General features: G+C 35.6%; 2 protein-coding genes across 3 annotated transcripts in view; both read left to right on the top strand.

Moving 5' to 3' along the window:
* The window catches only part of NRPC1 (nuclear RNA polymerase C1), a 43,221-nt gene that overhangs the window by 6,768 nt on the left and 22,121 nt on the right, over positions 1–14,332 (top strand). For both annotated transcript variants that reach the window (XM_088518925.1, XM_088518926.1), the window contains exons 12-14: positions 2,038–2,226; positions 9,285–9,501; positions 10,415–10,508. In XM_088518925.1, coding sequence (XP_088375051.1) covers positions 2,038–2,226; positions 9,285–9,501; positions 10,415–10,508 — 500 coding nt within the window. The remainder of the gene's footprint in view (positions 1–2,037; positions 2,227–9,284; positions 9,502–10,414; positions 10,509–14,332) is intronic.
* On the top strand, positions 5,571–6,395 carry LOC148584226 (uncharacterized). Its single transcript, XM_088519051.1, has 2 exons — positions 5,571–5,624; positions 5,778–6,395. Exons 1-2 carry the CDS (start codon positions 5,571–5,573, stop codon positions 6,393–6,395), a joined length of 672 nt encoding a protein of 223 aa, XP_088375177.1.

The following is a 14,332-nucleotide window of genomic DNA, read 5'->3' as shown; positions in this document are numbered from 1 at the left end:
CTACGATTGTAAAATTGATCTTCCATTTATATGCAAATTATATATAGAATGGTAAAGTGAAGATTATGCATGCCTAGTCTTAAATAATCCTTTGTCACTTCTGAAAGGGAATGTAATGGGTAATAATGACATGTCGAAGCCATGATTTACAAAATCAACGAGGAAGATCATGGCGATAACTTAAAATACCTATGTAATAGCAACTGAGCAACTGGAAAATTCAATTTGAATTAGGGATTCTGCATATAATACAGGTGCTCTGAAACTAATTAAGTATCTAATCATGTATTACTACTATATACTAAAATATATATGGAGGATTTTGAATGTAGTATCTAAGTTGTTGAAAATACCAGGACAAATTAAACTACTTAGGTTGAGCTAAAAGACATTGCTAGATGCAGGAGGTTGTTGTACCTATATTGGTCTCTACTTCTGTTATGTTAACACAAGAATCTTAAGTATTCTACTACCATCTGATATACTAGCACTGATATCTTAGGTTTCCATTTGTCGTTATACTTCTATGTGATATTTATTTATGTTCTTCTTTATGTCAAGTGCTTTTATTGGTCTCTGCAACCTTTATGGAACCTAAAGGTAGGTATGAGTGACAATACATAGAAAGTTGGGTGATGATCTACGATCAAATATTGAAGTCATCATGTTACACCCCCCGATAATTTATTCATTTTATAATGGGGAAACTTCACTTACCCCCCCTGATGTTTAGGCACTTTTGTAATTGTACCCTTAAAGTTTAAATAGTTGTAATGTCGAGTTGTTATGTTTTAAAAGTTTGCAATGTCACTCATACTATTAGGAGTTATGGTTAAATTAAATGGTAGACAAGTGAATATCCCTTATACCCCAGTAAAACTAATAAAAATATTAAAAATTTTAAAAAAGGAAAAACAAAAAAGAAAGACAAGGGTCTATGGCTAGCCTTAGCAGTGGGCCACCCGTGGGCCACCCATGGCTTGTGTTCAAATTTTTTGTTTTTATTTTTACTTTAATTTTCAAATGCGACTATTTTGGGAATTTTGCCATCTTTAGTTAGGATTTAATAGAAAATCCTAACAGACGTGTGACATTGCAAAGTTCTAAAACATGGCACCTGATATTGACACTTTTTAAACTTAAGGGTACGATTACAAAAGTGCCTAAACATCAAGATGTAAGTGAAGTCATCCCTTCTATAATTATCTTGAGGCATTACTAATGCACCTGGATATTAAATTTGCAGTGGAAATGGCTATAAAATTTTCTTTTTTGTAAACTAAAGACATCATTCATAGTATCACTAGAGCACTAAAGCATAAACATATTATATACGTTCATTGTCACATAATTATAGATGGGCTTGGACCTCTTGAGGTTCTTTCACCTGTAATTAGGGTTAGTGAACCTATTGAGGTTTGTGACTCTTCTTGTACTCCTTTTACTTTAGCAACCGCCTTGTGCAGTCCCTTGGAGAGGACCGGTAATTTGTTTGGCCCATTTCCTACTTTGGTTTGTTTACTTGCTTTGTTAATTTCCATTTTTTGGGTCTGTTGTAGGGAAGCCCATCCCTTTTCGGTATTTTGATCACTTGTAATCCTTTCCCTATTTGATTTTTTTTTAAATCACAAAATTACATATTTGTTCAACTTATAACTTTAATTAAACATCGTAATCTATCTAATAACTACATTGGTCACCATTGAAGGGTCTAGTGGCACTTGGCTTATTCCCAAGTGGTTTGGCGAGTGGTAGGTCTTGGGGTTGAATCCTACAATGGGAAGTGCTTTGAATTATTTCCACTTCACTGGTTAGCTGTTTAATAGTGCCTTCAGTGAAGCTAGGTCAGGTTATGGTTGAACTGACTTGAGGGAGCATTTGCAATCTTCTTGTCTAGGCCCCTCCTGTCATTGGTTCCCGGTGGGTAGGAAAAGGATGTATTTTATGGAAAATGATGTTTTCTCACATCTAAGTTGTTTATGCTTCTATTCATAGTTGCATATTTTTCTTTTCTAATACTTTGCATGTGATTCTTAGGTGCAAAACAATCTATGCACGCCGAAAAATGGAGAGATTTTGGTTGCTTCGACTCAAGATTTTCTAACATCTTCTTTTCTCATCACAAGGAAGGATACATTTTATGACCGTGCAAGTTTTTCTCTCATGTGTTCTTATATGGTGGATGGCATGGATTTTGTTGATTTGCCAACTCCTGCAATACTTAAGGTGTGTATTATATTTATGTTGTAATTCAAAGATACATGCATATATAATTTCATACAAATATTACAAAGTCCATATCCTTCGTGGTTTCCTCATTTGCATCACTCTTTTTGTGTTTGTTGCTATAACAACCAGGGAAGACTTTAGCAACATTTGTGCCATCACTCCAAAAGGATTAGTGAAGTTGTAATTGGAGTTCCCTAAAATTGCTTATAAAGCCTAGTCTCACCTAGTAAAAAACCAATATAGAACTTAGCACCTATCGACACCTTTATAATCCATCCACTTAACGTGGACATTTCATCTTCCCATTGTGATACTAACTTTATGAAGGGTCACAATCTCTCCTACTCAAAACCTTGACATAGGTAGGGCTCACACCATGCAGTGTTGCAGTGCCACATGGTATTACTTGGTTGCTCTGATACCATTTGTAACGACCTACGAGAAGCGCTTACTACATTTATGCTATCACTCTAAAAAGACTAATCAAGTTGTAATTGGAGCTCCTTAAAATCGTTTATAAATTTTAGTGTCACCTAGTAAATAACCATTGTAGGACTTAGCACCCTTCAGTATATTTATAATCCACTCATTCGGTGTGGGGCTAACTTTTTGGAGTGTCATAGTTTCAATCTCATGTCCAATCTAAAGGTGGTTGTTATTATTTACATCTTTAGTTTTTGGATGTTCCGTCTTCTTCTTCCATCTAGTTGTTTTTTTTTATAAGTAAGTTCATATCATAAATAAGGCACAGAGGGCGCAACCCTACTTCACAGGGAGTATACAAGAGAACTCTTAAGATGAAAACATACGCATTGCACTTCATGTGTGGAAACTATGTGACGTAGCATTGGCTGAATCATGTCATAGTAGTTCCTCCATGAAGTTTCTATAATTTGGTTAGCAATAGTATTTTGAAGCCAATTGAATGTTTCAATTATGTCAGTTTAAGTTGATTTTACTTCTCGAAAAGGATAACCTGTTTTGGATAAGTGTCATGATAGTGACTAAGTTGCTTGTGGAGTAGTTTGTCAAGGAATACTTTACTTTGTGTTTAAGCTGTTGACTTGTCTAATAAATTATTGTTCAAGTCCCTAATGGGTAGTTCAATCGACTATGAACCACGCCTCATGAAGCGGAGGTCACTAGTTCGCATCCCCCCTTTCCCTTGTGTGAACATGTCAAAAAATATATATATACTGATAAAAAAAAAAAAAATTATTGTTCAAGTGCTGGATTTTCTATGTTGCTTCATGGTTGGATATACTTTTCTTATCACCGATATAATTTAATTTAGTTTTACTTGTAATTTCTTCTCTTAAAATGGCCAAAATATGAATTCTTAATATATATATATATATATATATATATATATATATTTTGAATGTTGTATTAAATTGCCCAAACTTTCCTCATTGCCAAGCTCTCATTAGACCAGTCAATGAGTAATTAGAGACTAGTGGAAGTAATTATACCAAATTGTAAATTAACCAGATGATGAAGAAAATTGTTCAATGTGATCATTAATAGGTTGTGCTTTCTACTATATAATGAACTGAATATGCTCTAGCGTAGACAAATGTGTGAAGAGCTTTTTGTATTTGTAAAAAGATCTAGGTCTTGATTGTCATCAAAACAAATTGAGGTTATAAGTCGAGTAAAAGGATGGCTAGAAGTTGAAAATCTCAAATATTATCCTTTGTTAAATTACCACTTATACCAAAAGCTTAAGCTAATAGGAAAAAGTAAATTTAATTATTTAATCAATACCTTAATACTCCTCCTCGTGTGTGCTTAAACTACATTTTATTAGGTAAGGCCAAACATGTGGAATATTTAATTGAAGCGTGGGCTGAATTGATGGAGTTAAGGTTCGAACTCATGACCTCTGGCTTTGATACCATGTGAAATTACCACTTATCCTAAAAGCTTAAGCTGATAGGAAGAAGTAAATTTAATCTTTTAATCAATACTTTAACATCCTTCAATCTTGGGATTGACCACTGATGTAGCAAAAGACTAAAGTAACTAATCAAAGAGCAGCGTCTTTAATTCTGCAAGGAGAAGCGTTTTCTTCTTCTACCCAAAAAGATAAAAATGAGCCCGTAGGCTAAAAGAAAGATAAAATTTCGCAGAGTATTTGAGAGAAAATTCTTTGATTTTTTAATGATTCCATGAATTGAGTTTTACATAATAAGCTAGCCTATTTATAGAAGAGAAATCTTTACAAAAAAAAGTAAACCTATTTCTAGTAGAGAAAGTAAATCTAATCTTAATAGGAAAGTAAACATAATCCTAGTAGGGAAAATAAACATAATTCTAATATGAAAAGTAAATAAACTCCTAGTAGAGTAAACTCCTAGTAGGGAAAGGATTATAAAATAAAAATAAACTAAAGTAAACTATTTATTCTTGGGGTGGGGACACATGCGTCCTACATCAACCACAGTAACAAAAAATCAATATTTAATGAATACTAAGGGTGTTAGGCTTGATAGAATGAGCCATTTTTAATGATGTGAGGAACATGAGGTGCATAGGTTATTGTTTGGTCATCCTTCTATATATTCTATGCAGCACCTGCAGCCCGCTAGGGTTAGGTTTGCGAATTTATTTACTCAAAAGGCGTAAAGAATCATAAGGTTTGCTAGGGCATGATGTAGGACGATATTTACCTTTATTTTCAGTAAAAACGAAAGTAAAGAAAATATCAAAAATAATATTGGAGCAACGCCGCTTGATCAGAATTTTATCCGTTCTCAAACAATGAAAGTACAAAAGGAAAAATTGTCACGATATCCGCTGATTGTCAATTTTATATTAGGATTTTATTTTATTATGACTTTATTTCCTTTCCTTATAGGGTTAGGTTTACTATTGTTACTAGGATTATGTTTACTTTTCTACTAGGATTAGATTTACTTTCTCTACTAGGATTAGATTTACTTTCTCTACTAGAAGTAGGTTTACTTTCTTTACAAGTATTTATCTTCTATAAATAGGCTTGCTTATTATGTAAAACTCAACTTATTGAATTATTATCAAATCAAAGAATTTTCTCTCAAATACTCTGCGGAATTTTATATTTCTTTTAGCCTGCGGGCTTGTTTTTATCTTTTTGAGTAAAAGACGAAGACACTTCTCCTTACAAAATCAAAGACGCTGCTCTTTGATTAGTTACCTTAGTCTTCCGCTTTGTCAGTTGGTATCAGAGCAGGCTTTATCCTGATCATGGCCAATCAGCGCAACGGTGACAAACTTCTCCAACAACGCCGCTTGTAGGGGAGGGACTCTTTAGAGAGCCAAATTCATGGGGTATCCGAGCCAGGCGTTATCTGGATTCGATGGCCAACTTATACTACAACAACTTCTATAACGACGACGTTCGTGAAAGAGATGTTGTTTCAAGAGCTGAATTTTAGGAGTTTCGATAGACAGTGCAATAGGAGATGCGCCAGTTGTGGGAGACGTTTGAACGCATGCAAATGCGTGCCCTTTGGAAGCACAGGAATACCTAGGATGACTATGGGATCTGAAGGAAACCCGTTCAGTATCCTTGTGTTGACGGATTCCTTGATGATGACGTAAGCCACATTCAACATGTCCATAACCATATTCATAAATCTCCAAATAGGCGCTCCGTCTATGAAGAGAATATTAATTATGGTGAAAATGATGTTGATGCTGTTAATTTGGAGTTGCCGTTAGAGAAACAATTTGTGGAGCAACAAATATTTGTTCCAACGACTACACCAGTGGAAGAACAACCACCACATCCTCCGTCACAGGTACAACTCATCACGATCACCACGAAAATTGGTGATTCCTTTGAAGAAAACTGTAGAGTTGAAGATGACATCAAAGAAGACATCGTTGGAGAAATTTTTGTGGAAGAAGACGAAAAGGAAAGATCGTGTCTTGATCCTATCTATGTAGATTTCTCCAAGTACCTTTCTTTAGAGGAGCCGTTCGTGCTATGTCCCGAAGAAAACTCGAGGACGAGTTTTTTTCAAATGGGGGTGTCTGATGTAGGACGATATTTACCTTTATTTTCAGTAAAAACGAAAATAAAGAAAAAAATAATATTGGAGCAGCGCCGCTTGATCAGAATTTTATCCGTTCTCAAACAAAGGAAGTACAAAAGGAAAGATTGCCACGATTCCCGCTGATTGTCAATTTTATATTAGGATTTTATTTATTTTATTAGGACTTTATCTGCTTTCCTTATAGGGTTAGGTTTACTATTGTTATTAGGATTATGTTTACTTTTCTACTAAGATTAGATTTACTTTCTCTATTAGGATTATTTCTTTACAAATATTTATCTTCTATAAATAGGCTTGCTTCTTATGTAAAACTCAACTCATTGAATTATTATCAAATCAGAGAATTCTCTCTCAAATACTCTGTGGAGTTTTATCTTTCTTTTAGCCTGCGGGCTTATCTTTATCTTTTTGGGTAGAAGATAAAGACGCTTCTTCTTGCAGAATCAAAGAAGCTGCTCTTTGATTAGTTACCTTAGTCTTTCGCTACGTCAGTGTAATTTATTAACATGCTAATTTTAAATGCTATTAAAGAACATAATGTTATTCCAAAACTTAAATAATTGTGGAAACAATTGTCTTAACACAATTTATTCCTGACAACATAAATAAAATCTAGAGAAAATATAAGTTATGTGCTTGTGCACTGAGTAAAGTGGATTTCATAAGATGACTTGACGATTATCCTAACTCCCATTTTGGCCTCCTAACTGGAAAACTAAAACAAGGGTGAGCGAGAAATGCTTAGTAAGGAGATCTTGAACCATAAAGCCGTTGAGTTAACTTTATTTTCTTTAATACAACAATATCTTTAAACCTTTTTTTTTCTTTAAATTCTTTTGAAAACATATTTATCACCGTTACGCCCTGTGTACTAGGGTTGCATGGTCCTTGTTACCATGGCAGCAATTGTGGCAACAAACCTGCCTGTCCGCTAATTAACCAAGGTGCACTTAGCGTGACATAGCAATGGATTACTGCCTTCTCAAATGTCCTTTAGTTGTTGCGCTTCCATCTCGAGCAACGCTACTGAGCTCATACATCTTTAAACATGTGTGGGGCCGAAATTACCTCTTCCACACGTGTACCCTCGTCAAAACAAATTCATTTTCATTCCTTTACTTCTCATGAACTTTTTAGGACTACATGTGAGAGGGTTTTCACATCACTTTATAGCTTTCCTTATTTAAAATTTTTCATGAATCAAAAGCCTTACCTTAAATAGAACTTCTCGAAACTTTCCAAAAATAGCATTTCCTTAAAAGGAGAATTTTCCATTGTCAAAAAAATTTGGGCTTGTAGGAAGAAAAATTCCTATTATAGATTTAAGAATTAATGTGAATTAGAAATTTGTTCTCTTCAACAAAAATCTTCGCAAATACTAAAATTTTGTATTCCATCCTAACTGAACGTTGGGATCGTTAAATTTTGTGCCTTTGTTGATGTTGTTCATTTCTTTGTGTTTTCAAACGTGGATAGCAAATTTGCAAAATATTATAAATCTCTGTACCCTTTCCTGCTGTCAATGTTTTACATTTCTTGTTTTTGTTGGTTTGTAATTGCTGGTCTGGTACCCCTTGGCTTGTATGGATTTAGAACAATAAAAGAAAATATTAAATTGTAAGACCATAAAAATACCCCTTAGATGCCGCTTCTAGAATTTTCTATTGTCAATAAAATTTGGCCTTGTAGGAAGAAAAATTCCTATTATAGATGTTAGAAATGGATCTTGGGCCTAACTCAACTCAAAAGCTAGCTCAAGAGTTGAGGTTTCCCCTCACCTTATAAATGGACAATCTCCTTAATACCCAGGCAATGTGGGACTTCCAACACGCCCCCTCACGTGTGGCGGGAGAACATCCAAGCCAACACGTGCGACAATGGGTGACGGTGGGCCACAGCCAATTAATTGGGTTAGGCTCTGATACCATGTTAGAAATGGGTCTTGGGCCTAACTCAACTCAAAAGCTAGCTCAAGAGTTGAGGTTTCCCCTCACCTTATAAATGGACAATCTCCTTAATACCCAGGCAATGTGGGACTTCCAACAATAGATTTAAGAATTAATGTGAATTAGAAATTTGTTCTCTTCAACAAAAATCTTCGCAAATACTAAAATTTTGTATTCCATCCTAACTGAACGTTGGGATCGTTAAATTTTGTGCCTTTGTTGATGTTGTTCATTTCTTTGTGTTTTCAAACTTGGATAGCAAATTTGCAAAATATTATAAATCTCTGTACCCTTTGCTGTTGTCAATGTTTTACATTTCTTGTTTTTGTTGGCTTGTAATTGCTGGTCTGGTATCCCTTGGCTTGTATGGATTTAGAACAATAAAAGAAAATATTAAATTGTAAGACCATAAAAATACCCCTTAGATGCCGCTTCTAGAATTTTCTATTGTCAATAAAATTTGGCCTTGTAGGAAGAAAAATTCCTATTATAGACTTAATAATTAATGTGAATTAGAAATTTGTTCTCTTCAACAAAAATCTCCACAGATACTAAAATTGTGTATTCCGGCCTAACTGAACATTGGGATCGTTACATTTGGTGCCTTTGTTGATGTTGCTCATTTCTTTGTGTTTTCAAACTTGGATAGCAAATTTGCAAAATATTATAAATCTCCTGTGCTGTTGTCAGTGTTTTACATTTCTTGTTTTTGTTGGCTTGTAATTGCTGGTCCAGTACCTATTTGTTCTTATCTTTCAGACATTATTAATGTTTCTTTTTCTGACAAATGCACACGTTTTATATCAGTCAAACTTCCTAAACTGAATGCAATTCTTCTTTGTTTTTTTATCTGCTTGCAATAGCGCTGTTCTGTTTGATTGTTAGATTCTTTAGTTTGATGCTGGGGAAGTATGTCCATACTGGCATGGTTAGTGTTCTTCTGGTTATGGAATGAAACTGTGTTGAAACTTATGAAAACAGGTTATTTGAAAGAACAAATGGATATCGTTTTTTGTACAGCAGGTATCTTTTTGCCATCATTGATATGAGTGTAATTGTTCTGCAGCCAATAGAGCTTTGGACCGGTAAGCAATTATTTAGTGTTTTAGTCCGGCCGCATGCAAATGTGAGAGTTTATGTAAATCTTACCGTAAAGGAGAAAAGCTACATCAAGCCTAAGGAAGAAGGAGAAAGAGAACCAGAAGCCATGTGCCCTAATGATGGGTTTGTCTACTTCCGTAATAGTGAGCTTTTATCTGGGCAACTTGGGAAAGCTACTTTAGGTAAGTTATTGCATTACTCTTTGTGGATTTCTCGATCTTACTCTTCCTTAATTGTAGGTAAAGAGCGAAGATTTCGTGAAACTCTCCTTGGTAAATGAATTGAAAATGGGTTGATTATTCAGGTCATTTTGTCATTGTCGTAGGGCCCTTGGTTTCATTACATCGACGTGGATTGCATTGCGAAATAGCAATAGAACTTCAGATTGTTTTCCTTTGAATTAGTATATTTCGTTTGTGAAATAACAGTTTTCTCGTTTGTCTGGAATATTTAAATGGGTTGATTATTCGGGTTGTTCTGTCATTGTCATAGGGCCCTCGCTTAAATTACATCGATGTGGATTGCCTTGTGAAATAGCAATATAACTTCAGATTGTTCTCCTTTGAATTAGTATCTTTGGTTTGTGAAATAACTGTTCTTGTTTGTCTGGAATATTTCATGTTTTTAGAATGGATTGATATTTAAATTGTCTTAAGTCGTGCCCTGAAACTGGCCATAGTTACAAAATCTAAAAAATGCTTGAATAATCAGTGAAAATTGTTTTTTTTTTTTTTTCCTTTTTCTTTTTTCTTTTGTAGTGTACCAAGGCAAGGGTACTCAATTCTGTTATTCAGTTAGGAACTTCTTCCTGAGTTGTATTGGCATACTATCATTTGTTCTGCTAATGTAAATTGAGTTGGGTACTACTTTTTTGGCCATTGATCCTTTTAGAAACTTATCTCAAGATTGTTGATTTCGTTGCTGGGTCAAGTATCTTGAGCTTTGCCCTCTTTTATGGGTATCTGAGTGAGACGTTTTGACCTTGGTGGTCTGTGAGCAATTTCATAAAAGTTCATTTGCGAAATTCTTATAGTTTGGGTTATTGGCTTTCGATGAATCAATGTGTATGCTCTTATATATGTATCTTCGCCCCAGGAAATGGCAATAAGGATGGACTTTTCTCTGTTCTTCTTCGAGATTATAAAGCACATGCTGCTGCTGCATGCATGAATCGGCTAGCCAAATTGAGGTATTTGTCTGGCACATGTTTTTTTTAATTGTGAGTTCCTTTTGTCCATCTTGGTTTGTGTGCAATTGTAATTTGATCCATTGTTATTAATGCTTTGGTTTAAGGTTTTCAATTGCGCATCTGTACCGTCATATTTCCATGTTTATTGGAAAATATGCTAATATACATGCTTTTTGCATTCAGGCAGGGACAAGTGCATTTTACATTATTTGTTTGGTTTTCTGAATGCTATTCGACATATTTTTTTAGTGATTTGTTCCAGAAAAACTTGTCTGCTGAACTGTATGCATCTTGATTTAAACCTTCTCATTCATGTATTTCTTGCTGATGCATTACGTTTATCTTTGTCTGTTTGGCTATCTCTCTCAATTTTCCAGTCTTTTTTTTAGGTTCTGTTTTATTTTGTTTGGAGCCTGGCTAGTCTCTTAATGATAATTTTCTGCTCGAATTTTCCTACATAGAAAAATTTGCATGGATGTTGGCTAGTGGCAGATGTGTATGGAGCTATTGATTGTCAACTTCAGAGAAACCTTTTGTCAGAATTAGATAGTGTGGTTGCTAAGTGGCCAATGCCGTGGTGTTTGGAGGGCATTTGAACATGGTCAGGTTTATGTCAGAGAGATTGGGTTGGAGTAGAATCACTTCCGGTATGGAGGAATTCTCTTTAAAAATGTGGTAAGGAACGATCTGGTGGATCAACCACAAGAGGAACTGTAGCAACTCATCTATCGTGGAGTATGTCAATTGATTGACATGGTCAATGCTGCTTAGAGTTATGTTAGATCAAGAAATTGTGGGCATTATGTTTCTTATGGTGTTTAGGTTTTTCTCTAAAGCTGAGAAATACTTCTGAAGTGTTACTATGTATGAAATACTATAATATCATATGCTTTTGTAAAAATTTAGTGGGGGCCCACCAACACCATTCCCATAGCTTTTGTTTGAATGACTTGGAGCTAGAAGTTTTGCTCAGTTGATTTCTTCCTTTCTTTTGAAATAGTCCAAGCATATGGAGTTGTGACTTTCTGGTAGAACTAGTTTTACTTTTAAGCATAAGTTCCATTGAGTTAGTGGGAAAATCCACTTATGTAGTATAATCTTGCAACCTTTGAGCTCATGGGATGTCTTGCAAAAGAAAGGTGGTGGGAAGTAATTATAAGATCGATGGAGTTTGAAGTTGACAGGTGTGGAGAATTTCCTGGCTATGACTGAGTTTGAGTTCTCAGGCTTCAATTAAATGTTCAATTTGTGGCTAAAGGTTAGGAAGAATGGTTTTGGGGTCAATTATGTCAAGTGAAGAGCAAACTTGTAAGCTATGAGTGGTGATGTTAATGGTAAGAGGTTGAAGTTTTTGGGTGCTTTGTTTGATTGTGTGATGATGGAAAGGGTTGGGCTTGGTAAAGTATGATTTTTAAGATTTATGGGTGTTGAGGTCTAGTTATAGTTTGAAGTTGTTCAAGAGAATACAAAAAGTTGAAGAGAAAAAGAAAGAAAAGAGAAGACAATGAAGAAGGGAAAAAACAGCAATAAAAGGGAATTACAACCCTATCAGAAACTAGAGAAGTATAGCAAAAACCTATTTTATAATTCATAGAGGGAGGGAGATTGGGGAGAATGTTGCCCATTAAATTAGAGTAATATGGATGAAGTGGAGAAATGTATTAGGAGTTTTTTGCGATTGTTGAATCCGCAGGGAAATTTTTACTAAACAGTTAAGACTAATTGTGTTCTTTGCTACAAAAACATTGGAGTATTAAGAAGCGACATGCTCATAAAATGAAGTGGGCTAGGTGAAGAGTTCAAATATTACTTGGTGAGTTGGTCCAAGGTCTGTTCACTGATCTCTGAGAGAGGGTTGGGTATTTAGAACTTAATGGTGTTTGTCGTGCTCTCTTAGGTAAACAGTTGTGGCGCTATGGGCTTGAGAGAGAGGCTTGGTGAAGAGTGGCAGTGGACTCTAAATTTGGCTATTCATGGGGTGGGTGGTGTTTTCTCTAGCCTTTTGGAGCATTTGGTTGGGGTTATGGAACAATATCATGAAAGGATAGGAGAAAATTTCATGTCATTACCAAATTTGAGGTGGAAGATGGATCCAAGATTAGATTTTGGCATGATCAATGGTATGGAGATGTGGTTTTAAAGGAAGCTTTTCCAGTTTTATTTAGTATTGCTTGTGCAAAGGATGCCTCTATTGTGGCTCACTTGGAGTTTTTGGGTGGTTCCAACCTTTGGAATGTGAGCTTTGTTAGAGCAACACATGATTGAGAGGTGGATGTCATTGCCTCATTTCTTTAGGTATTGCATTCAGCTAGAGTAAGTCCTCTCCAAAAGAGGGTCGTTTAAGGTCAAATCTTTCTATTGCTTCCTGGCTTATACTGAAGGTTGCCACTTCCCTTGGAAGAGAGTGTGGTGGACTCAAGCTCATTTGAAGGTGGTCTTTTTCACGTGGTCGATAGCTCTAGGTAAGATCCTTACCCTAGATAATCTTAAGAACCGCCACGTCATTGTGATGGACAGATGTTTCATGTGTAAGAGGAATAGGAGTTCGTGGACCACCTTTTTCTTCATTTTGACGTGGCTTATGCCATTTGGATTGCCTCTTTCAGTCGTTTTGGTTTGTTTTGGGTTATGTCTAGATGTGTAGTCAATTTGTATGCTTGTTGGTGGACCTTTGGTAGTTTGCGGAGTGCTGTAGTGTGAAAGATGGTGCCTATGTGCCTTTTATGGTGTTTATGGAGGGAAATGAATGACATAATTTTTGAGGACCTAGGGCAGTTTTTTTTTTTTTTTTTTTTTTTAAGTAATTAATTCTGTTAGAGGGATTTAGGGTTTGCATGTAAAGAGAAGAAAGAAGAGTCTTTGTTGTTTTTCACGTAGCCTTCTGCTCTCATACTTCATATATATACAAGGTAACATTGAGTACAAAGACCAAAATACCCCATATAATATATTAACCCTAATATGCTCATCTAACACTCTCCCTCAAGTTGGAGCATATATATCATATAAGCCGAGCTTGGAACAAATAAACTCTATCTTCTTTCGACAGAAGGACTTTGTAAACATATCAGCTAGTTGATCTCCAGACTTCACAAATGGTGTAGATATATCTCTGCTGAGTATCTTATCTCGAACAAAGTGGCAATCGACCTCAATATGCTTAGTTCTTTCATGAAAAACAGAGTTAGACGCAATATGTATAGCGGCTTGATTATCACAAAATAACGGGATAGGAGTAGGAGTGGTGAATCCAATCTCCTATAGGAAATGTTATAACCACGTCAATTCACTAGCAGTATTAGACATTGCCCTGTATTCTGCCTAAGCACTCGACCGTGCCACCACCTTCTGTTTCTTACTTTTCCAAGTCACCAGATTACCACCCAAGAATGTGCAATACCCTGTAGTAGATCGCCTATCTGGGAGGGAGCCTGCCCAATCTGCATCAGTAAATCCTTTTACCCGGAGGTGTCCATTCGGTCTATACAATATCCCAAGGCCAGGAGCTCTTTTCAAATATCGAATAATACGAGTAACAACTTCCCTATGTAAAACTCTAGGAGCCTCCAAGAATTGACTAACAACACCAACTGCATATGAAATGTTTGGCCTAGTAATAGTGAGATAATTCAACTTTCCAGCCAAACGGCGATACCTACTAGGATCTTCAAATAATTCTCCTTCATTCTTTACTAATTTCTGATTAGGATCCATTGGAGTATCAACAGGACGAGCACCCAAGAGACCTATCTCTTCTAACAAATCAAGTGCATATTTTCTTCGAGATAAATTGATACCCTTTTGGGATCTAGCAACTTCAATCC

The sequence above is a fragment of the Corylus avellana genome, chromosome 8 (assembly GCF_965113065.1).
Source record: "Corylus avellana chromosome 8, dhCorAvel1.hap1.2, whole genome shotgun sequence".
Taxonomy (NCBI): Eukaryota; Viridiplantae; Streptophyta; class Magnoliopsida; order Fagales; family Betulaceae; genus Corylus; species Corylus avellana.
Note: the sequence above shows the minus strand (reverse complement) of the source record. Positions and strands in the feature narration are given on the sequence as shown.

Coding starts and splice junctions, on each gene's coding strand:
- LOC148584226 (XM_088519051.1), top strand. CDS start 5,571: ATGGCCAACTTATACTACAACAACTTCTATAACGACGACGTTCGTGAA. Junction 5,625..5,777: donor ACGACGTTCGTGAAAGAGAT/GTTGTTTCAAGA, acceptor AAACCCGTTCAG/TATCCTTGTGTTGACGGATT.